The 23,162-nt window shown below is 39.9% G+C and overlaps 1 protein-coding gene across 12 annotated transcripts; it reads left to right on the forward strand.

The window, feature by feature from the left end:
• On the forward strand, positions 1–23,030 carry GTF2H1 (general transcription factor IIH subunit 1). 12 transcript variants are annotated; one of them, XM_080619550.1, is made up of 17 exons: positions 12–256; positions 928–1,155; positions 3,244–3,317; positions 4,336–4,504; positions 6,358–6,550; positions 9,049–9,211; positions 10,886–10,979; positions 11,697–11,846; positions 12,919–12,998; positions 14,292–14,419; positions 15,568–15,655; positions 16,963–17,048; positions 17,901–18,018; positions 18,863–18,953; positions 20,427–20,542; positions 21,424–21,516; positions 22,130–23,030. In XM_080619550.1, the coding sequence occupies exons 4-17, from the start codon at positions 4,351–4,353 to the stop codon at positions 22,214–22,216; spliced, it is 1,641 nt and encodes a 546-aa protein (XP_080475676.1). In that variant the 5' UTR covers positions 12–256; positions 928–1,155; positions 3,244–3,317; positions 4,336–4,350; the 3' UTR covers positions 22,217–23,030. The 12 variants fall into 12 exon arrangements, 6 of the variants coding, with proteins under 6 accessions (XP_080475679.1, XP_080475675.1, XP_080475678.1 ...); XR_013957037.1 differs by lacking the exons at positions 928–1,155; positions 22,130–23,030 and adding an exon at positions 19,543–19,613 and having other exon boundaries at positions 6–256; XR_013957038.1 differs by lacking the exons at positions 928–1,155; positions 22,130–23,030 and adding an exon at positions 19,998–20,059 and having other exon boundaries at positions 6–256.
• Positions 23,031–23,162: the final 132 nt, after the last annotated feature.

Here is a 23,162-nt window from a genome sequence, read left to right on the forward strand (position 1 = left end):
CCGTCACGTGAGAGCGGAGGAGGCGGGAGGGGAGCGGGCCCGCACCACGTGACCACAGGGGACGCGCCGAGACGGCCCGCTCCACGGTCACGTGAGGCGGGCTCCATTCCCCTCCTAGCGCCCTACGGCTTATTCCGGTCACGTGGCCTCCCCCTGCCCGCCCCATGGCCCCGGCAGCAGCCCGACCCCCGTAGCGCCCGCTACCGCCCTGGGCCCCTCCTGCCGGTAGCAGCCGGCACCCAGCACGGCCCGCACGGTAAGGAGCGCGCTGGCGCAGGGTTGGGGAGGCGGCGGTGCCGGGCATTGTCTCGGGGAGGGCAGTGGGGCCCGATTCTTCTCACGGCCGCGCTGCCCGGCGGTTCCTTCCGTCCCTCCCGCCTGCCGGGGAGCGCGGCGGTCTTTAGCCTCCCACTGTTCCTCCGTGCCCGTCCCAGCTGTGGCTGTTTAACGGTGGCGGCCTGGCCGGCCGTGGGTGCCGTAGGGACGGGACCAGGAGGCACGGCTGCAGCCACCGGCATGTGCCCCATGGGGAGAGGTGCGGCGGGGAGGAGGCAACCCTCCGCCGGCGGGATCGCGGCGGGGGCAGTGGGTTTCACCTGAGCGCTGGGCGCCGGGTGCGGGTGATAGACAAAGAGGTGCCCTCGCAGCGCCTTCGTCTGCCAGGGCCGCTAGGAGTCGGACGGAGCCCCGGCAGTGCCCGGCCGGGGCCGCGTAGGATGTCCTCAGGCACGTTTCGCTGCAGGCTGAAACGCTGTACGAAGCACAGGTGATGCGGCCAGCGGAGGAAAGCTGGATCGACCCTTCAGATGGGCTTGGGGGTACAAACCTCATGTGGATTCCTTCAGCTTATCGCGATGCTTGTCGGTATCCAAGACAGATGGCATTTAACAGCTCCCAACCTTACCTTGGGCTGTATTCCACTGGCAGGTCCGGTGCTGCCCCTCGGGGTGCTGCTCTGTCCGCTCCCGGCCCCACCCAAACTGTCAGAGTTCTGCTGCGTACCTGTGCCACTGCGGTTCAGTCTGGACCATTAGCGTGGATACTCTGCTGTTCCCTGCAGGGAGTGGAAACCTAGCAGCAGGGCCTGCATCAGCTCTGACAGAGCTTGCCTGCCTGCCTGTACCTACCCTGACCGGATCAGGATTATTACAATGTGTAAATGTTTCCTTTATTTCTGATTAGAGCTCAACAAAGCCACATGGGAAGAGACTGGAGTGAAATGCTGGTAATGGAGGGCATTCAGAACAGGTGTTATAAGGAACAGACAAGAGAGGTACCCAATTTTAAAAGTGGTTAGAAAGAGTTGCTGCATTAAGAGGAAGGGCAGCTGTTGGAATTGGACAATATTTCCAGAAGCTCTGTCCACACTCATAGAGCTGGGAGGTTGTAGGTGGGTGAGCAAACAGGAGGACCTCGTGTTGACTTTTATGCTAATACTGAGACTTCCTGATAGACCCTGTCAGCTATAAACTGCACCTGAGATTAATACCCTCAAGGCATGGTTGATGACAGGTCATGCTCCATGGGTTAAGGCTACAGGTTGATCCAAGTGCTTTCTAGAACTCCTAATCATCATTTCAAAAGCTCTGCTGCTGGAGAATTCAAAATCAGGCATTCCTGACCTTCCTGTTCTGGAAGATACTGGAACCAGAGAAATATCTGTCTTCCAAAGTCTGCAGCTAAAGAACTGTAATGCTTCTGGGTTTAGCAGCAGGTTAACATTATAGCTAATGCTGTAAAATAACAGAATTTCTCTGTGTGCACGTTTCAGTTCTTGCCCCTTTGAGCAGCAGTGTCATCATCCGCAGTACTGATTCTTGGAAACTTGAGTTGTTAAATATAGAGGTTAGGACACTTGGGCAGGCACAAATAGACCATTGATGGCTCTTAACCGACTGCATAGTAAGCCTTAAGCATCCAAAAAGAAAAAAAATTGTGTGCTGTGTGTCCTTAGTGAGGACGTGGCCTTACCCTGTGCAGTTGGTAGGGGACCATCCTCATGCTTTTTTAGCAGCTAGGTGAGATTTCTATTTTAGAAGTTTCCCTGTACTACTTGCAACAAGAAGCCATTTTGTTTTCATTAGTGAGATATGGTAACTTTCCTCAGTTTTTTGTTCTTTCTGATGTACTCTTCAAAAGACAGCTGGGGTTTTCTCCATTTTGGGTAATGCTTACTGAGCTGGGGAGTTGTATCATCCTACTGCCACTGTAAATTACTGCATGAAAAAGGATGCAGAGCAATGACACAAATAAGAACAGCCGTGAGCTGGTGTGTTCACCCTCCCAGAAGGTAGAATGAGCTTCTCCTGGGATAATTGTGAGTTCACAGACTGCACACTGCAGGGTACTGTTCTAGAAGGTTGTGCTTGTAAAGGAGAAGTTGCTAGGTACTGATCGTTGTCTTCTGTAGTAGAAAGACTGGTTGTAGGTGGGTGAAATAGCATGGTAGAAAAGCAAAGCAACTTGCATCAGAATGAGGCTATAGAAACAATTTCCCTTTTCTTTCTGTTCAGTACAGATTTAATTCATTTGCATTCTGTGGCTTTGTCTCTACTGCATTGGGTAATAATGACCTTAAAGGACTGTAAAGTAATAAAGGGAGAAAAAAGTCAAAATCCTTACTCTTGCATATATTGAGCTGTGTGTATATATATACACATACATATATATAAAATATATATATTGATTACATGTATATTACATGTATGTGTGTATATATATAGATATAATCCTTAGTCCTGCATGTATTGTTTATTAGTCTGTGGCCAGCTGCCTTTTCCCAGTAAGGATAAGGACGTGATGAGAGGCTACAGACATGCAACTGGAAACTGTAAAATGGTAGAGTGAATAGCACTGGAAGAGAATAGTGATGCTGGGGAGACTATAAAGCATTATGCTAGGAAACGGTCCTGAAATCATGCCATACAGTTTTCTTTGAGGGAGAGGTATTAGGGCTGCTCTGAATGTGGCACAAGTCGTTCCAGTGACTGCTGCAGTAGTGCTGATGTGCAACCCCACATTCAGCTCAGCATCACTGAAGTCTCTGGCAAAGCTCTGAAGGACTGAAATGATGGAGTGAAGCTTAAGTGAAGAGCCCTTTTGCCATTAAGTCTTTCTGTTTAGTATTTTACTTAACTAATTTCAGAGATGGATATGTAAGACTTGCTGAAGAGAATGCTCTGCTGCTGTCCAGGTTGTCACAGTAAATATCCTATCTTGGTGCTCTTCTTTTTTTTTTTCAAGATACCTACTAGTAGTGCAATAGCTGATGCAGATTGTTGATGGAAGTTTGATGCGGACCCCAGCAAATATTACAGGTATTCTAAAGCACATGAAACATAGAATGATAGAATGGTTTGGGTTGGAAAGAACCTTACGATCATCTAAGTTCCAATCCACCTGCCATGGGCAGGGACACGCCACACTAGACCATGTTGCCGAAGAACATGCATATCAGCATTTGAACAGTGTTTCACATATTGATAGTAAAGTTTATGATGTACAAAATACAGCAGTTGGACAGACTAAACATTTACAGTGAACATACCAAAGATGGAATCTTTTGATAGGTGTATGACAGTATGTTCATAGAATGTGGTGATACTTGCGGTGTCCTTTATCTGTTGAGGAATTTAAGGCTGTAGACTCAACCTGCAGAGAGGAATGATAGTGACTGTGGGGGGGAGACGAATGCAAAAGGCTTGTTGATGTGAGATTGGCGACAAAATTACCACTGTGATGAAATAGGCGTAACATTAGTCCCTCAGACTTCGGAGGAGAGGGACAGGAAACTGTCCACCTGGAATAAAGTGTACAAAACATTGTTCTAGCCCACCACAGTAAGAACAGGAGTGTAGCTGGGCTACTTCATCTTTAGCACAGAGAACTGCTATTTTTCACATACCTTGTATCCTTTCCTTTTCTGAAATGACTTAACATCTGCCATTCACACTGAAGAAGAGAATTGCTGCCAAATGCCAGAGGAGATTTGGAATTTGTGCCATTTCTGAGCTTGAGTATCCTTCTGAACTTGAAAAAATAGTAAAGGAACATTAAAACAGGAAAATTTTGTTATCAGTTTAAGATTTGCAGGTCTTTTACTGAAGAAAAAGCAGTATCAGCAATAAGGTGAATTATTTAGGTAGCTGCAAGTATTTTATTTAAATAAATTTCCTGATTGTACTTACAGAGGGAAGCATGTTTATCTGGAATATTTAAAAAATGTAGGCATTAAAAAGTAAATGTGGGTTGTAATACTTTGATATAGATAGGAGTATTGAAAGAGTTACAGCAAATATAATTATACTAACCAGCTCAACTGTATGTTTTTAATAGCTCCTTACAGCCACAATGGCAACATCATCTGAAGAAGTCTTACTGATTGTAAAGAAGGTACGTCAGAAGAAGCAGGATGGAGCTCTCTACCTTATGGCTGAAAGGATAGCATGGGCACCTGAAGGCAAAGACCGATTCACAGTCAGCCATATGTATGCAGACATAAAATGTAAGTGAACACTTTCCCTATTCCAGCTTCAGTAAGCAGTATTCTGATAAACATTTAAATACAACCCAAAGCATATTTGCAATAAAACACTGGCAGATAAGTTAGGAAGGTTAAAAGGGTCTGAAGCTTTGACTAGGTTATTCTGTATAGCAGCAGAGGTTAGGACAATGCTGAAGTATCACTCAATTTATTAAGGATGCTACTGCAGGACTTCTGTAGTCTCCAGCTGTTTAAGTTATACTGCATTTACTATTAAATTTTGTTAAACTTCTGCAATAAATTAAACAGAGAAATAATCCATGCCATCTGCTTGTGGAGGGAAGGGTGGGAGGAGGGTTGAGGAAGAGTATAAGATTTCCAAGGTCTAACACAGAAACTATCTGGCATGTCATCTGTTAAACTATGCATCTAAAGCTGTTCCAATTTTCATATAAAATGAACCTTGCTGTTTTATTTTCATCCAGCAGACCATAGCTTCAGAAGCACTAGCTTCTGTAGCTTGGCCTAACTGGTAACATTCTGATGAAGCGTTTGCTGTTGCAATAGCAGAGTACTTGCAAGTCAAAACTGAACAGTAAATGTCTATAGCATGCTGCCTTTCTGGCTCCAATTAGTGCTCATATTCCATGTGCTGTAATGCCAAAGAAGGAATAAAAATAAAGTTGTATGTGTCACTTGGTAAAGGTTTAATGATTATTGCTGTTTAAAGTTACATACAAGTACTGCAGCATCATCAAAAATGTGTGTGAAGAATCAGAACTAATATGCTGTTTTCTTAAATACAGATGTAGTAAGGAGTTTAAAAGCTCCGTTCACCTCAGGTAATCGACTTTGTGGAGGTTCTATTTAGCTATTTACTTAGACTTCAGCAGCTTATATTTTAAAAGTGTACATGTATAGGCATTGAAGTCAACTTAGATGAAAGATGCTCTTTTTTTAATCTAAAATTAAAAAAGTTGGGGGGAGATATTTGTAAATTTGTGATAGCAGTGATGATTCAGTGTTGACATCTGGTTCCTGTCTCCCAGTTGCACTGGAGAAAGGGGTAAGGTTCAAAGTTAAGTTAGTGCCATTTGCAGTGCTACACTGAAGTCAGTATAGCACAGCAGTACATAAAAGCAGTTGTTCTAGTCTCTGCTCCCTCTGGTTATGAGAAAGAAAGCAGGAGTTAGGGTTCTTTTTATGAGTCATGAGGGTGTAATAGCACCTTGGAGGCATTGGCGATCGACTCTGGGAGTACTAGTAACTAAATGTGCTTACCACACCACCTCAAGCCAGCATACCTTTATTGTCAATAGACATGCTGTTACCCCACCCTGCATCTGCTTTCTTACTACTTTTCTTCTGTGGGAACTGATCCAGCTGGAAAAACAGAAGGGGGTCACTTTTCAGTTGATTGGTTCCGTGGTTCAGCTTGTTGCACAAATACTAACACTCATACAAGAAAGAGAGCAGGAAGAAGCGGAAAGGAGGAATGAGGTTGTAGCCTTTTAGCAGCAGCCTGGACTGGTACCAGGTTAAAGTGTCCAGGTGATGACAATATAATTTGCAGCAGTTTTCTAATGGAAGATGTGGGGAATGCAAAGATAAATGAGGGCTTCTGAGCAGTAGCTGAAGGATACTGAACAGTAGACTGCTGGTGTCTGTGTCTTGTGTTTTAGAGTGAACAAGGTGTGCTGGGCTCAAACTAATTTAAGGGGAAGACTATGTTCCACTTTCATGGCTGGAATTCATACACAGGATAATGGTATTTAATTGGATGATGAGGATAACGGCTTGTAAGCAAATACTCTAGGGAAGATGTTCCTTGTATAAGCTTACTGTCTGTGGCTAATTAATACTCTGTAATCTAGGCCAGAAAATCAGTCCAGAAGGTAAAGCTAAAATTCAGCTTCAGCTAGTGCTGCATGCAGGGGACACAACCAACTTTCACTTCTCCAATGAAAGCACAGCAGTGAAGGAGCGAGATGCGGTAAAGGATCTTCTTCAACAACTGTTGCCCAAGTTCAAAAGGAAAGCTAATAAAGAACTTGAGGAGAAGAACAGGTAAAGGGAAAGGAACCTTAACGCTGGTTTTGCTTGAATGTTTTTTTGGTTGGTTGGTTGGTTTGTTTTTTTTTTTAGTTGTTACCTAACTGTAGTGTGGTTTTGCTAACAGTTGTTACTGCAACATTGTTAGTGATACAGCAGTCATTTTCCTAGTATAAATCTCTCCGCTTCCAATTTAGAGGCTGTTCACTGAGAATTACATAGCTGTGACATGTTGAGACTATACCTGTGTTCTCAGTGACATGTTCTTGAGGTGTAAAGGCAGCCAACCTGGCTGCCACCCAGTCTTTGTTTTCCATGGCTATGAGACAAAAGCACCCAACTGGCAGTCTGTCTCTTTAGTCTCTTAAGTATATATGTATCAGCTAGAAAGTCTACTTTAAAGATTTTTTTTTTTTTCTTCTTTTCCAGAAGTTCTCACCTTTGATTTGTGATTTTCTCCCCTCCCTCCCTCCTCCCTGTATGACTTCTTTCCCCACAAATCTTTCCTGGTGTTTTGTATGCTTTACTAAATTGCTAGGTATTTTCATGCTGCATCACTTGAGATGCAGTAGTGTGTGACTTGGGATACAGGATGTTTATTCTAAAAATGTTTTGAGAAGACGTTTGGGGCCAAAGTCCTTTTACCAAAAGGGCTTTTAAGATACACTTCCGTTCCTTTAAAATACTTGTGTTAAACCAGTCCTTGTGGCCGTAGAGCATGCTTACACTTCTCTGCGTCTCCCCAGATGAGTTTTACTTTATTCTAGCATCTGCTGTGAATCCTCTATCTACTCCCTTCCATTTCCAGAGACTGTTCTAGCTTTGAACTTAGGTAAGTTAAAGCTAGATTTTTTAAAAACCTAGGAACATTGCCTCATTGGGCAGGTAGGGTCTTTACAAGGAGATTTCCCAGCAAAAGGGCAAGAGCTCTTGTGCAGGAGCTCTGACAAATGCAGGATTAACTGTTTCTAGTATTGCAGGGACCACAAGGGTCTACAGCAGTGCAGACTGCTTTGGCACTATCACCATACTAGTTTCTTTATACTATGTGCCTTATTTCTAAGACTTTTAATGCTGAGTGTATGGGCAGTCTTAGCTCTGGATCTTTGTATCCTTAAATAAGATTTTACAGTATTATGCCATGTGGCAATAAGAGCTTTTCTAGTTACAGGGAAGGCAGAATCTTTGCACATACTTGGTCACAGTCTGTTACTTTGATGATTAGAAGTCCCAAGTCTAGTGGCAGGGCTTCATTAGCTTAATTTTCAACTGAAAGGCAAAAAAGTTTCAGTCTGTTCTAGAAGGGATACTACATCCAGAGTCCCTATGGCTCTTCCTCCATTTATTGATATGTAGGGGTCAGGTACATTCCAATACTCCAAGTTTCAATGGAATAATTAAAATAAGACTGCTTCCTGCTGCACTAGTTTGTAAAAATGGTCACTAATCCATATTTGTACCAACACAAAAATCTGGAAAAAACGTGGTGGTTAAAATATAATAGGGATGTCCTGCACGAAGTTAAGTTTTCCACCTAATCCTACTTCATCCTTAGAGCAGCTACAGACTTTCATTCAGTCTGGATTGCAGTTTATCCATGTTCTTTCCTGGACCATTTACTAGGTATTCATAATATTCCTATTTTTGTTTGCAAATGATCAAGACCCTTAGGTACAGGCCAGAGATCATTGAGGTTATTGGCTGATTATGAACACACATGCATATTTCCCTGAAAATAGCCTCGTGGGTCTCAAATCAAGTACACAGCTGTCTGGAAAACTGCTTAAACATGAATTAAGTTTCAGGTGCATGCATTCTTTGCATTTTGGATAGTAAGGGTGATACTTTATATTTGGATGATAACTTTTGCAAACATTATTCCATGGTGGAAGTAGTGACGCTGAATGTTTCTGTAGCACTTGTGCTGCATGTCATAGTTGAGTGATGGAGATCCTACTGTCACCAACAGAAACACAAATCAACAAACAACTCAGGATAATACGTGTTTTAAGGTATCTTATCCCTCACGTTTTGCTATGTGTGCTTTTGCAATAGAAGAGAGACATGTAACTACTGAATTTTAAGATATTAAACAGGAATTGGACAGTGCTGAAATCTCTTCCTGCCCCATGAGAACATTGTTACAGAAGTTGAGGAAATTTCATTGTGCTTTTACAGTTCAGGATAATCCAGTCCTGGATGTGCAAAGGCACAAAAGCACCGCAGAATATTAGGATAAGATGTTAATCCCATATTAACTTTTTCCTAGGCATTATTGTTCTCTAGCATTTAATACTATTCCTTAAACATTTCATTTTAGCCCTTTAGCCCTTAAGTCTTTTAGGACAAATACAGCTATGGAGGTTGTTTGCTTACAGAGTCTTGTTAAGAAACGCACAGCATTTTGAAAGAAAAGTTGGTTTCTGTTCCTTTTCTGAACTCATGTTAGTTATGGAAATCCTAGTGACTTATTCTGCAGCATTTCAATTCTGTTCAATACATTCTTTTACCAGAATGCTGCAAGAAGATCCTGTTTTGTTTCAGCTCTATAAAGACCTTGTTGTGAGCCAAGTAATCAGTGCTGAAGAATTCTGGGCCAACCGTTTAAGCCTGAATGCAGGGGATAATTCTGCAGGACCTAGTAAGCAGGATGTGGGCATCTCTGCAGCATTTCTGGTATGTTGAACCTCTCTAACTTAAATGATTTTAGAGCAAACAAATTGGGGAAAGTGTTCCGAGTTCTGTTCACATACTTTATTCCCATATACCTTAATAGTGTTCTTTCCTGGTTCCTTCACATATTTCCACACATTGGCGAGACTATTGCAATCATAAAGGAGAAAAAAGAACAAAAGTAAAGGTTTGAGGTTGCAAATCTACAACCTCAACATTTTGACAATTTAGTCTGCTCAATTTGAACTTTAAATTGACAATAGGCTGTTTTTCTTTATACTTCTGCCTCCTGTTAAACAGGAATAACGGTAAACTTACAGTCACTAGGTTACATTGTATTAAGGCCATAAGTTCTAGAGTATCTCTGCTGCAGCATTGACATAACATAAATGAAGCTGCAGAGATTTTCCACACAAACGGTTTTACTCTATCCCCATTTTTTTTTCTTAAACCAGTACATGCTTTCAGCTACTTGAAGAGCAACTTGTATGTATGAAAACTTGTTTTCTCTCTCTTTTTCCATCTTTGTTATGTTACCCCTTTGTAGAAACCGTGCCTCAGTAATCTCAATGCAGTCTAAAAGTAACCTAGGTACGATCTTTAGATTCCTCCCACAGATGTATTTCTACTTCTGCAACAGAATGAATACATACTATGACCCTCTAGTGGGAATCCCATTTCCACCTTTGTAATGACTGCACACACGTCAAGGGTTCGGGAGGGAAACAGGAGGTAGGAGCAGCTTTATGACTTAGCTGCTATACTTGTTTTTTTCCCACCTAGAAGTACCTGAATCATTTACCAAATGAACTTGATGGCTCTGATTTCCTCTCTCTCATTATTCTTACACCTTGACAATAAAAAAACAAAGCACCGCACCCACCGAGACTTTCAAACTCAAAGCTTCCTTAAATAACTGGTTGTTTGTGTACTCTACATTTGTGAAACAGAATTTCATATATTTGTATGTGCTAGTTCAAGTTAAAATAACTATCTGGCTCTGTGCAGAATGAGTGTTTCTCTAGGAAGAAGGTGGGACAAAACCTAGAATTTAGATGTAGAGGGAAAGGAAGAAAAGAAGGCAGCTTAATGCAGTCATGTACTTTTTCCTGTTATTGAGAATTGGTCTGAGCACTTGCTTGCTCCAGAGCTTCCTAAAGAGATCACTGAGATGTAACTTGCAAGTTCTGACTGAGGCTTACCCTCAATTTCTAAATTCATTGCTATTTGTCAATTATATGGAGATGCTTTCAGTGTGTAAGCAAATAAGGTATGAGAACCATAAATCCTTTTTTGTCACTCCATTCTCATCCTTGATTATTCACTAGCTGAATTGTTGCACGCACAGTAATGGATTAAGCATATGCAGTAAACATGCCTATTTTTACTGTGAAACAAGGATATATTAAACTAAGCACACATTCTTTTGAATGATAGAATGGTCGTTGCTTTTCATCTTCTAAAGCTTACAGTCTACTTGTAGAATTTTGCCTTTAAGTGGAAAATGTAGTAATTCTAAAAATACCTATTTATAATCAAATATGATATGGATTATTGGAGGAAGAAGATTATTTTACCTGCAGCAGAATTTGACTGCAAGATGCTAGTTTTTTTCCTTCTTCAGTTACAGAGGCATTCAGACGTGACTGGTTTTCTTCCCTGTATGCTTTTTCTTAGGCTGATGTACGGCCTCAAACAGATGGCTGCAATGGTCTGCGGTATAATTTGACTTCAGATATCATTGAATCCATATTTCGAACATATCCTGCAGGTAAGGATAGTGCTTTATGAAACAAATACATACATTTAAGATTTGGTTTGTTTGCGGTTTTTTACCATCTTGCTGTGGGAAGACTGAAATGTTAGTCTGAGCCTGGAAATACAAAGCACCATATATTCAGTCTTCTAGATGATTTTCCCTGCCTTGTTTGAGGGTTGTGAAGAAGCATGTGTTAAAACATGCATTTGAAATGAAAATTTGATTTTTGTTAAATGAAAACATTTTAACTTGTGCATTGAACTTTTGGTTGTTTGGGGTTTTGGTTTGTTTTTTGAGGGTTTTTTTTGTTTTTTTTTTCTTTAGATTGTTAAGTGTTTGGTTCCCATGTATTCTCCTACTCAGAATTTCAATTAATTGTTATTTTTTCATGAAACCACCTTTATGAAGAAAATAATCTGATTTCCATCATCTGCCTGCACTGTATTGAATTACTAGAACTCTGGCAAATCAGACTTCTTGTGTGTGCGCAGTTCAAATTAGAGTATTCCAACCACCATTACGTGCATTTATTTCAAAGTATTAGCTAGCATTGCAGGGCATAAAAGGAGTACCTGTTTGCTTATGCTTAACTACTGCGTTCCCTTAGTTTAGTTGGAATGAATGAAAGCAGCATTAGACAAAAAAACAAGGAAGAAAGCAAGCAAGGAGATTCTAGTGTAAAATAAGATTTGTAGAACAGTTTGCAGTTACTGCTGGTTTTGTTCACAGTGAAAATGAAATATGCAGAAAATGTTCCACATAACATGACGGAGAAGGAATTCTGGACACGATTTTTTCAGTCTCATTATTTCCATCGGGACAGGCTCAATACAGGCTCAAAAGACCTCTTTACGGAGTGTGCCAAACTGGATGAAAAAGGTAAGCTTTTTGACTTTGTGCTGTAGGCTGCAACAGTCTTAGCTGCCTCATAGACCCCAACACTCAAGAGGTCTGTCTAGTAAGTCTAGCAAAGCTGAAGTCAAGTTTTCTTACATTTGTTTACTAGGCATGTTGTTTGTCAAACTGTGAAGTGAAAGGTACAGATCGCCACTGAAAGTTAGCTATAGCTTTGGATTCTCAACATGTTTCATGGAGAGTGCCTTTCTGGAAACACAGTAGCCTTTGGAGAGTGGTAGCACTAGAAACCAGCTTTATTACAACTCATGCAACAGAAAATCTGTGACAAATTCTATTATGTGCTATCATGCTAGATTGATTATTCTGTGCCATCAGTTGCTGTGGAATAATTTAGTTTATATAAGGCTTCATTCTGTGGTATGTGCACAACTTAGAGCACGTATAGCTTTTGTTATAGATCAGTTTTCAGTAATAGACAAATATGGATCTTGTTTAAAATTTTCCAGAGGAGTTGCCATCCCTGTTCTCTGTCAGCCTTTTTAATGTGAAATCTTGAAATACAGTCTGACATAAGTTTTTATTGAACTTTTGAGGTAGGTTTGTAATGATACAGAGATGTGCAGAGTTTAGATCACTTAACACCATTCCTTAATACGTATTCTGACTAACAAAATCCATAATCCTACACAAGTAAAAACTATCGCCAGATGTAAATTGCCATTCTGCCCAAGACAACAAAACAGTGCCAAAATTAGAAGAAACACCCAACTGAGGCTTCCCAGTTCCCATATTAATACAACTAACATAACTACTAACTAATACAATATTCAATTTTATTTATTTTTTTTTGTACCAAACAGTGACGTGTAGAAGTTGATGAAAGCTGTGCTAATTAGTAGGATGATCTTTAACAATACCTTTCCAAGTTTATTGGTAATTTTAAATGGAACTCTGAAAAGGGTTGAAAGCTTTAGTCACGCTGATACTTGGGGATCTGCAGAACCTTTGTCTTTTCCTTTAAAGGTTAAATATAATCTAATAATCCCTATATTAAATACAGTTTTTAATGATTTTTTTTCTTTGTTTTATACAGGGTTAAAAGCAATGGTGTCTCAAGGAGTAAAAAACCCCCTGATAGATTTAACAGCTTTGGATGATTACACATTAGATGAAGTAAGTAGTTGCCAAAAAAACCAAAAAAAACCCAACACCCACCTTAGCTTCATTTAAGGAAAAAGAGGGTCCCTCTCCTCTTAAAATAACTACAAGTGCTAATTCTAAACCCCATCACTTACTAGGCTTCTGCAGTGGTTGGGTACTCAGTATTTACACAGTTGCATGTGTGTGTGTAAAGAAATGGAGACTCTGCCCATGGTCCTGTATGTCTCCTGTCTGCCTTAGTGTGCTGTCTATAAAAGCAGGAATTCCCTTTTTTAAAGAATTATTATTTCACTTGGATGGTTTGGTTTTGGTTTTTGTTGTCTGAAGTGGACGTTCTGTTTTCTTCCTGCCTTTTAGAAGCTGTGACAATGTACAGAGAGTAGCATGACATGAAAAAGTCTTTGCATTTGTTCTCATTTTAAACATGGCTATTTGCTTGATTCAGCTTAATTTTAAGGACACTTTATACAGTTTTCTTTGTTTAGCTTTAAATACCATCTTTTGGTAAATGTATGACTAACTTGAACTGTTACCTGCCTCCAAGTACAAATTAAAACAATTTTTATAAATGGTGCACCATAATGTGAAATTACCTAAAAATGTGCTTTTCTGCAGTTGATCTAACTTAAACTTTGGAGTTTTAACTAATGATGCTGCATTTCTAAGTTGGTTTTGTTTTTTGTAAGAATTGTACAAAGCCAACAGTCTGGAACTGGACTAGGAGTTTATGCTAGGTATGTTTGAATTGCTATGCAAACTGCCCTACTTTCTTTTTGAGGCCAGTTAACTGCAGGCATGAAACTGCACATGAGGCAAAGCAAGCTGCCTTTAGCCACCTGGCAACCAAGGAACACTGCCCGTATTAAGGCTTGAAGTTTTTTGAATTCCCAGTGATACCGCATCCTCCTGACAGGTGTCATTTAGGCTGCTGGTGTCCCACAGGCTGTGAAAAGAGGTCAATAAAACAATTGGTAGCTCTTAATTGCCATCAAAGCCTGTCTGTTTCATACAGGTGATCCTCACATTTTTAAGCTAGTTCTAGTTTTACTTATAGCTAGACCACAGTTTTACAAAACAATTTTTTTCTTCTCTCAGACATCTAAACTGCCCAGTGTTAGCAGAATAAAATAGTCTATGGAGATTTTTCAAAGTACATAATGTGATGGTGGAGCTAGGCAGGAAAATACTGCTTCCCATGATGAGGCACTATCACTCAGTAGAGCTCAGAGGAGGTGACATGCAAGATTCTTGACTCAGTCGTTCTGGTTTTGGGGCAGGAGGTAGCTAATGTTGTTTTCTTTGTAGGAATATGTTGCTTCTATGGCCTCTACATCAAATGCCTCAAAATCTGCTAGAGAAAGTAGCACCACTGCCATTATAAAACGCTTTAATCATCATAGTGCCATGGTCCTTGCAGCTGGCCTCAAGAAACAGTAAGTTTCACTCTTGCGTAAAAACTGATTTGTAACAAATTTTAAGGAATTTCCAAAATGAAAATAAGTCTTCAATTACACATCCAACCTTTTCTTGTAATTTTTATGAATGAAATATTTCACTTTAGAAATGAAAATACCTTTACTTTCCATTTTACTTTAAAAGTTTTTCTGAGATGACAAATGCTAGTTTTAGCTGAGTTACCATAAAAAGCAGATGAAAAAAGGAAAAGATGTTTCTGCCTTAGTTCTCCATCCCTGGTGAAGGCTGCAGAAGTAGTATTCCATTTGCTGTGTGGAGGGGAGGTCTGGCATAGGGAGTCCCTACTGCCTGCCTTCCAGGAGTAGGTCTGCTGAGGTTTCCTGTAGTGGGGTGCATGGACATAAGCAAAGGAGGAAGCAAAAGAACAGTGTGGCATAGGTGGATCAGACGAAAGATTCCTCTAGTGCAGTACCTTGCCCCAGACTAAAAAGAAAAGAATAACCAGGTGGTTTAGTATATTCACAGTGAACTTCATGAATGAAACTTCTTCAAAGAAGAACGAAATGGGCGTGATATGAAGTCTGCTTTACAAGTGGTTTATAGACAAACATCAAAGTATTCCTACTCTTCCCAAATCCTGCAGACCTTATCTGTGATAAATCCTAATACCTTCTGTCTAGCTGTGCTCCATCATGTTGTTATTCTGTCTAACTGAACACTGGACCTTTAATGATCTCTTCCATGTAATGTGTGTTCCAGTTCAGAAAGACAAAACAATAGCTCTCATTCTGCAACAGTAGTATCTCAGGGCTCCATATCTCTGCTAACACCTGGTTGACATAAGTGTGTATGCAAAGTGTTTCTAATTTAGTCATGATTTTGCTGTGTCCCACTTGCATTGCTGGCATGCTACTATTTCTGAGGAGAATCACCCTCCCCTGCTGTTGAATTTCCCTCTTGACAACTTGACAAACAGGGTTATTTGAGGAGTTGGTTCTTTCTATCTAGATCAACTGCTAGAAATGAAGATGTAAGGGGGGAAAAAGTTGACATATAGTATGTGAACATGCATATAAAGTTTTTGATACAGATTTATTTACTTTGCCTCTAGCTTGTATCTTAAGTTTCCTGTGAGGTATTCTTAATGCTGTTTCTCTATTTTAAGAGAAGCACAAAATGACCATTACAGTGAGACCAGCAGTACGGATGGAAACTCCAGGGATTCCGATTTCTTTCAGCCACCAATTAAAAAGGTATAAAGTTAGCTGATGCAATTCTAATTGAATGAAACTGGAAGCTTTCTGTCAGAAAGTTGCCAAAGGTTCCTTACTTGTTTTATGATGCATCTAACGTGATTTGGCTTTGCTTAGAAGTATATAGAATAAGAACCTGAGGGGCTGTAAGAAGTTTTGTACTCTTTTAGTAAACACAAATAAATTACACCTTGAAGTATTGCTGTTTATCTCTTCAGTAGTGCCTAACGAAAGTAAAAAATTCCCATGATGCTTCTGATTGGACCCAGAAATCTGGTTCTTTCCATACAGTGCATTTCTGGTTTTGCCCAACCCCCCCTTTGCCTTTCCTCCAAATGCTGGAAAAATTCTAGAGAACATCCATCTGAAAGGGGGAGTGGTGTTCAAGCACCAATATTAACCTATCAAATGTATCATTTGTAAAGGGGATGATTAAACTGACACATTGCAGCCTTCATCCTAAGGTCATAAGCTGAAATGAAGTTAAACTGAAAGCATAGTGATGCCTGGTACACTGAAATACGGGGCAGCAGCTTGTTTTAGACTAACTATAGCAGCTCACACAGTGGAAGAGAGTATTGTAATTGCTGCAAAACTGAATTGAATACTCTTGATAGAGTTGACAGCCCAAATAGAACATGTGAAGGGGACTTAAAACCTGCATATGTTGTGAGAAAAGGTGGTAGAATACACGTTATTAAATGTAGTTAGTCAACTGCTTTGACTTTCCTGAAAACTGCAATTTTCACTGGAGAGAAAACTATATACCAGGACTAGAATAAATGTGATGAAAAGGGGAGAAAGTAGGAGATTTCAGAAATAGTTTTCTCATTGTACGAAGTGTAAAACCACTGTGCTGTTATCTCTCACCACTAATGCTCTAGCTGTACAGTCAACAGATAGCTTGTGTAATTATTAGGGTTTTAGTCTTACACTTCTGTACACTGTTTAGTTTTACACTCCTTACAGCCATTAAAGCATTACTGTTTCTGCTTAGCTAGAGCTAGATGGACATAGAGAGCACAAAGAATGATCTGTATATAGTAGAACATAATTTGAAGTGGCAGGGACTGGACGTTTTGGCCAGAACCTGCAGGAAAAGTGGTAGTGCCAAGACTTCCAAAGTGCACCCTTTAAGCAATGTTGGGCACTGCTCTCTCTGCAGGGTAGACATGAATCATTCCACACTTTGGTTTTCTTTAGGGTTTTAGTAACTACTGCTCAAACTCAGTGAACTGGAAAAAAGCTCTAGATGCATCAAACTGTATCCTCATTAGTGATGTGTATAATTATTTGGCTTATTTTAGGTGAAATTGCAGGAGGCCATTGAATATGAAGATTTATCAAAGAATAATAGCATTAAAACTATTGCACTAAACTTGAAGTCTGATAGGTAAGTTAAAATACACATGGTTATTTTGGCATATTCAGTACAGTAGGTCTCTCATCACAGCCTGCACAGAATCAGCTGATTTAGTCTCTACTGTGCCACATTCAAGTGTGTTTAGGCTAAGCTTAAAAGCCTAATAGAAACTTCTGCATAAACCAGCTTCCAAGTAATTCCCATTTAAATTTGTATTTTTATTTCATCTTGCTTTCCAGCAAGCTAAGTCTCTGTAAGCCTGCTTGAAGAGCTTTGAGCTGTAATTTCTGTGAAACGCTAACAGACTGGCATTCACCGTTCAGCACTTTGTTGTAACTTACAGAGGAAAAATGTGTTACATGTGAAAATATACTCAATTCCAAGGAAAATCTACTCCCGGGGGAAAAAAAAAAAAAAAAAAACACAAACAAAAAAAACGCAATTGGGATAGTCTGGACTGCTCGTTGGTCTGTTTTTATAGTAACAGTCCTCTTGTTTTCTAGACTTTCTGAGTTTGAAAACCATAAATGTAACTTCAGAAAAGAAGTGATACTAAATGTGCTCAGTTTCAATCCAAAGTGGCATGAATTCCTCTACTCTAATACTACTCCCAGAACTCAGTGGCACAGATAGCTTCTTATTAGCAAAGTGATGCTTGGAGATTCAACAACAGAAACTCTTCTTTTGCTGTCATACCATCCCTGACCCAACTTCTTCCGATGTGGCAATATATTTTACTTTGTCAATAAATAAGATTTAGATAGTAATGTCAACAGTTACAAAGCATCTAAAATTGGAAACATTTGAAGACCTGTCCACCGAGTTTGGCCTCCATTTTACCAACACTCCTATTAATACATTTTATCTTTTCTCACCTCACAGGTATTATCATGGTCCAACTCCAATTCAATCACAGCAATATGCAACCAGTCAGGATATAATTAATTCTTTTAATAGTATTAGGCAAGAAATGGAAGCATATGTACCCAAACTAACTCAGGTATGGAAGAATACTCAAAAAAAATACCCTTCTTGATGTTAGCATCTTGCATTCTGTGTAATTTTGTGCCTCCTGTCTACTGGAATTTTAATTTTTCAGGGCAGACTTAATTATCTCCAATAGTTTCATGTTATTCAATTTATTTTACAACTTTAGGCAATACCTTCTGAGTTACTGAGTTTAAAATCTAAACAACAGGGACCTGATACTCTGAGTTATATTCTACTGTTACCATGTTCTTTGAGGAAATGGTAAAAAGGTAGAAAGTAGTAAAGCAGGACAGTTATGCAACGTGAAACACAGGCTGATATTATTGATCCCACCCCCTGAAGTTTAGTATGTAATGGTCTTAAGAGGTCCGTAGTAAGCAAATTTATAAGTGAACAGGTCTTGCTCCTAAATGCACTTAGGTAGGATGTAGATCTCCCTGTGGGCTACACAGAAGCTGTCTTCTGGCAAGTGGAGTGCAGCACAGCCAGGTAGCCAGTCTCCCCAGCCAGTATCTGAACTTCCTCAGTTGGTAAACCCAGATTTGGCCTGATATAAAGCAGCCACAAATGCAAATGTGTCACATTTTTGTATAGTAATTCTCTGTCTGATTTCAAAGTAGCTGCATAGCCAGTTCACATATTAGGTAAAGGAAAGTTTTGTTTGTAACTAATTGGAGAGCTTTCACTGAAAATGTGAGCTTATAGCACTTGAAAGTACCGAGCAGACTCTTCATCAGAACTTCCATTGTATCTGCTCAACTGCATCTTTGCCATTGGAGTTCAAATACAATTCATTTTAAAAAGATTTTGTTGGAGAAAGTGATATGAAGTAATTGTTCCTTCTCTCCTTTCAGGTCCTTTCAAGTGCTGATGCTGCTAGCACTATTGCAGCCCTGTCACCTGGAGGAGCACTTATGCAGGGTGGAACACAGCAAGCCATAAACCGTAAGGATTTAGGACATAAAATACTTCAATCATATCCTACTGCATTATACAGCAGTACCTGGCTTGCTGTTTCATCTGCCTCTTGGAATGTTACAGTGATAAAGGAAATTATGGAAACATGCAGCTGTAATAATACTGGGCTACAGTAATAAACAAAAAGCAACAACCAAGCCACACCATGAGGGTGGTACTGGCTACACCACTGCTGAGGCAACTGAATGACAGAAAATTGTACAAAGCAAGTGGTGAAGGTTGCAGTTTATATCAAGTCCTCATATAGATAATGGGGTTTGCTTGTTCAGCATTTCTCTTTTCCAATTATATTTTTTTTCCTGGATTTTAGAAAATAAAGGCATACTCAGGGAGAGCTCTAAAGGAAGTGAGGTCAAGATAATTGTCTGGAACTAGGTTTTTTTGCAGTCTGCATTTAAGATCCACAGCTTGCTGTGAAAAAGGACAACTTTCTTGTAGTCTGCAAGGGCAAACCAGGCAACTCCTCCTTCTTACATCTCTTCAGCTATTCCCAAGTTCATTTCCTTTGCATTGCAGCACGTGAATCCCTGTTCTCACAAGGCAGTGTTTATAACAGGTTTCCAGTTAACTTGTGTTACTTGGTGTGAAGAGCCACAGAAGCTAATGCAGACAGCTGAAAAATCAAGTGTAAGTTCTTTATGGTACTGAAAGAAAAGGAGTCAGCAAGTGGTAGTGAGGCTTTCTTACCCATCCCAGTTGACATACTGGGTGCTGCACTCCATTTTGAGCTTGACCACCTTTTTCTTTTTTAATTTAAAAACCAGAACAGAAACAAACAAAACCAAACCCACAAAACCCAACCACCAAACAGAAACCAAATCCAGCCTCATCCTAGAGTTTGCTATTCACTGCTCAGTTAACTGTGCTCCTGTCATCCTCAATGACTGTGCTTTTTTTCTTTGGTTTTTATGATTGTGGTTCCCCCCTTCTCTTGAACCCCATTGCCCTTTCTTCTTTAAGAGTATCTGGGATCAGTTCCTTGTTCCTGCCTGGATTTTTCGTCTTCCACAGGCTGTGACCGTGTTCTCATTGCCATTGTAAAAGAGAGAAGAGCTTGCAGTATCCACCACACGGTATTTAGTGCTGTGCTGCGAAGAGAACAAGATGCTGGTCCCAGAAGCAGTACTGCCACACCATTAGAACAGTACAAATATACTGCTTCTAATCCTGGATTAAGTTTTATATCCATTCTTCGGCTAATAGATCTCCCTATATATAACATACAAGTTTCTAACTGTATAGTCATAAATAGCAGCTGACCTGATCTAATGCTGCTGATAGTCCTACTTCAGGTGTAAGGCACCTCAGTGTTCCCTCCCAGCCAACCTTTCTGGGATTCTGGTAGAAATGTATATTGCTGGTCTCCTTCATTAGCCTTACATTCTGTTGTTTTCATATGATGGTTTTGAGTGATGCAACAAAATCTTTTTCCTGTTGCAGAGATGGTGCCAAATGACATTCAGTCTGAATTAAAACACTTGTATGTGGCAGTAGGGGAACTGCTACGACACTTCTGGTCCTGCTTTCCTGTTAATACGCCATTCCTAGAAGAAAAGGTAAGAACTTCCTAGTGTGGCCCTTGTTACGATGTGGCCAAATCACATGGTTTAGGATGACTGTCATTAACTTGGAAGTATAGAACTAATACGTATGCTTTAAATCAGTGCAGCAGTTACTCATCCCTAGAACTGAAGATCAACAATGTAAAATATTACCTTTTCTTCAGCAGTTCTTTTGGCAGTATTAAAATCAACCTTATGCCTGTTGGTGCCCTTCAGGAGCAGTTGCTGCAAGCTAATTTCAACAGAATGGTCAGCTATATTCCAGCTGCAGATCTCTCATTGCCAGTTTAAAACACACAAACTAAAGCCCCCCCTTCCCTCACATTAAGACACCTCCACAGTGACAGTTACAAGAAAATTTTCCTTATTCTTCTATCCATTGCAAAAGCCTCTCATTCATAGCTTCGAAACATACACTGCCTTTTAGAACAAAGTTGGCTTTGAGGAGAGATGTCTGCTGCAACCAGGTATATGATTGTAACTGGTTTTCTGTTGCTATTCTTCCTTTTGACCTCATGTGGATCACAAAGATAAAAATTTGCAGATATGTTGGATTTTGTGCTGCAAAACATGGCCTGAAAATTTATGGTGCAGTCTTTGCCTGAAGCAAAAACATGTTTTTGTGACTATCTTCTCTGTAGTATTTACTGACAAAGTAATAATGATCACAGTGGCACATTGCACTTGCCTCAAAAATAAGTACGCATTCCAGAATGGTTAGACACTGATGTTTTAATAACTTTTCTTCTTCAAACTACACATATTTAAAGTAGCCCTCAGGATTACTTACGAGGTGTTTGGTTGGAGAACAGTTTGTTAAAGGAAAGAGAACTTCTGTGCAAAGTGATTATAATGTTGGTTTCTGTCTCTTTCAGGTTGTGAAAATGAAGAGCAACTTGGAAAGATTTCAGGTTGCAAAGCTCTGCCCATTCCAAGAAAAGATTCGGAGACAGTATTTAAGCACAAATGTAAGGGGAAAATACTCTTTAATTATGTGGGTGCTTATTAATAATTTGAATCATAATTATCAAGAGGATGGTAGCTTTGTTATTTCTTATCTTAGGGCATTTAAGTTTTTTGTTAACTAGGAAATTGGGTACAGCGTTAAGCATGCCTCCTCTCCCTGTATAACTTTCTGAATGATACCAAAAAGAACTATAATTTGAAATTGCCCAAGTGAGACAGCAAGAAGCAGAAGTCATGTTTCACTTCTCACTTCCACCATGAAGTAGAACTATAGCAACTATAGCAAAACTGTCTCACACCGTGTCAGGCTTGAAGTGGTCACAGACCACAGAGTAAATACTGGAGCAGACAGCACAGTCAAGTGTAACTACTTCCCTGCGACCATCCCAGCTTAGTAGCTATCTGAACTGCTCCCTCTACAGATACTTTACAATCAGGTACTTTTTCTCTTTGTAAGCCTCAGGTCCTTTATCTCTTTGTTTGGCATACCTTTATGATTTTAGCAAGACTACTTCGACAGAATAAAAGGAAGAAGGCAACAGTATCTGATCAAAGGGAGGGGAGGGGATCTGTTTTCCAGTAGCTGGGACATTTAATTCCCTCTTAATGTTTCAGTTGGTAAGTCATATAGAAGAGATGCTGCAGACGGCCTACAATAAGTTCCATACATGGCAGTCCCGGCGTATGCTGAAGAAGACGTGAAAGTGCATGCTGTACAGGTTTGAGAGCAAAATCTGCCATAGGTATAGGAGTACAACCTAGCATATGTGCAGATCTTGTAGTTGTTGCAGGAAGACCTGCAGGCTGCGGACTTCTGGAAATGATGCTAACTGAACTTGCACATTTTTGAAAAAGAACTGAAATTAAACTTGAAAACTAGGGAGAAAAACCAAGAAAGAACCAAAACAGAAGAGCCGAGGCGCAAAAATATTTAAAAGACACTGTTTACTGCAGTTACTCAGGAACTGCTTTTGATTTGCATAAAGAGCTGCTTTCATAAATAAAAAATTTAAAGAGGGTGTATTAATAAAAATCCATTTTTCTGTCTTTTTTTTTTTTTTTTTTAAAAAAAGTGTATGGCACAGGGTAGAACTCAAAACCTTTACTTCACTGGATTCTGACATTTTACTGAATTCTGTACTTTCTGCAACAGTTTAAGAATGATATTTTGAAGTACAGCTGAGACTGGTTTTGCTTCAAACAGCTGGGAGAGCGTAGCTGTTGGAAGACAAGCTTCTGCCATGTTTCCCCACCAATTGGAAACAAGAGACATTGCACTGAAAGCTGTTTGTTGTCTGGGGTCCCTAAAGGCACATGGGGGCAAACTTTTGCCTGAAGTCTTGGATTTTTATGCAGAATTTTTCCAGCCATGGGTTTTGCATGTTTTCCTTTGAGTGCAAGTGTGTGCTACTGCAGTTTTGGTTTGTTTTTTTTTTTTTTTACAGTGGTATTTGTTCTGAGGAGAGAATGCATTTTTAAAAATGAAGTTAAATAAAGTTTCTTACAAAAGAAGGCATTTATTTTCAATTCTTAGACATTTTTTGTTTCTTCTCCTAAGTCTCTTTTCCTTCACTCTTCCCTTTTGACTGTTACACTATTTTTGGCGAATTGATAATCACTGCAAAGAGAAAAATGTGTTATTTATCCA

Source organism: Psittacula echo (genome assembly GCF_963264785.1).
Source record: "Psittacula echo genome assembly, chromosome: 5".
NCBI classification, from domain to species: Eukaryota; Metazoa; Chordata; class Aves; order Psittaciformes; family Psittacidae; genus Psittacula; species Psittacula echo.

Coding starts and splice junctions, on each gene's coding strand:
- GTF2H1 (XM_080619552.1), top strand. CDS start 4,351: ATGGCAACATCATCTGAAGAAGTCTTACTGATTGTAAAGAAGGTACGT. Junction 20,543..21,423: donor CGCCATTCCTAGAAGAAAAG/GTAAGAACTTCC, acceptor TGTCTCTTTCAG/GTTGTGAAAATGAAGAGCAA. Junction 21,517..22,129: donor GACAGTATTTAAGCACAAAT/GTAAGGGGAAAA, acceptor TTAATGTTTCAG/TTGGTAAGTCATATAGAAGA.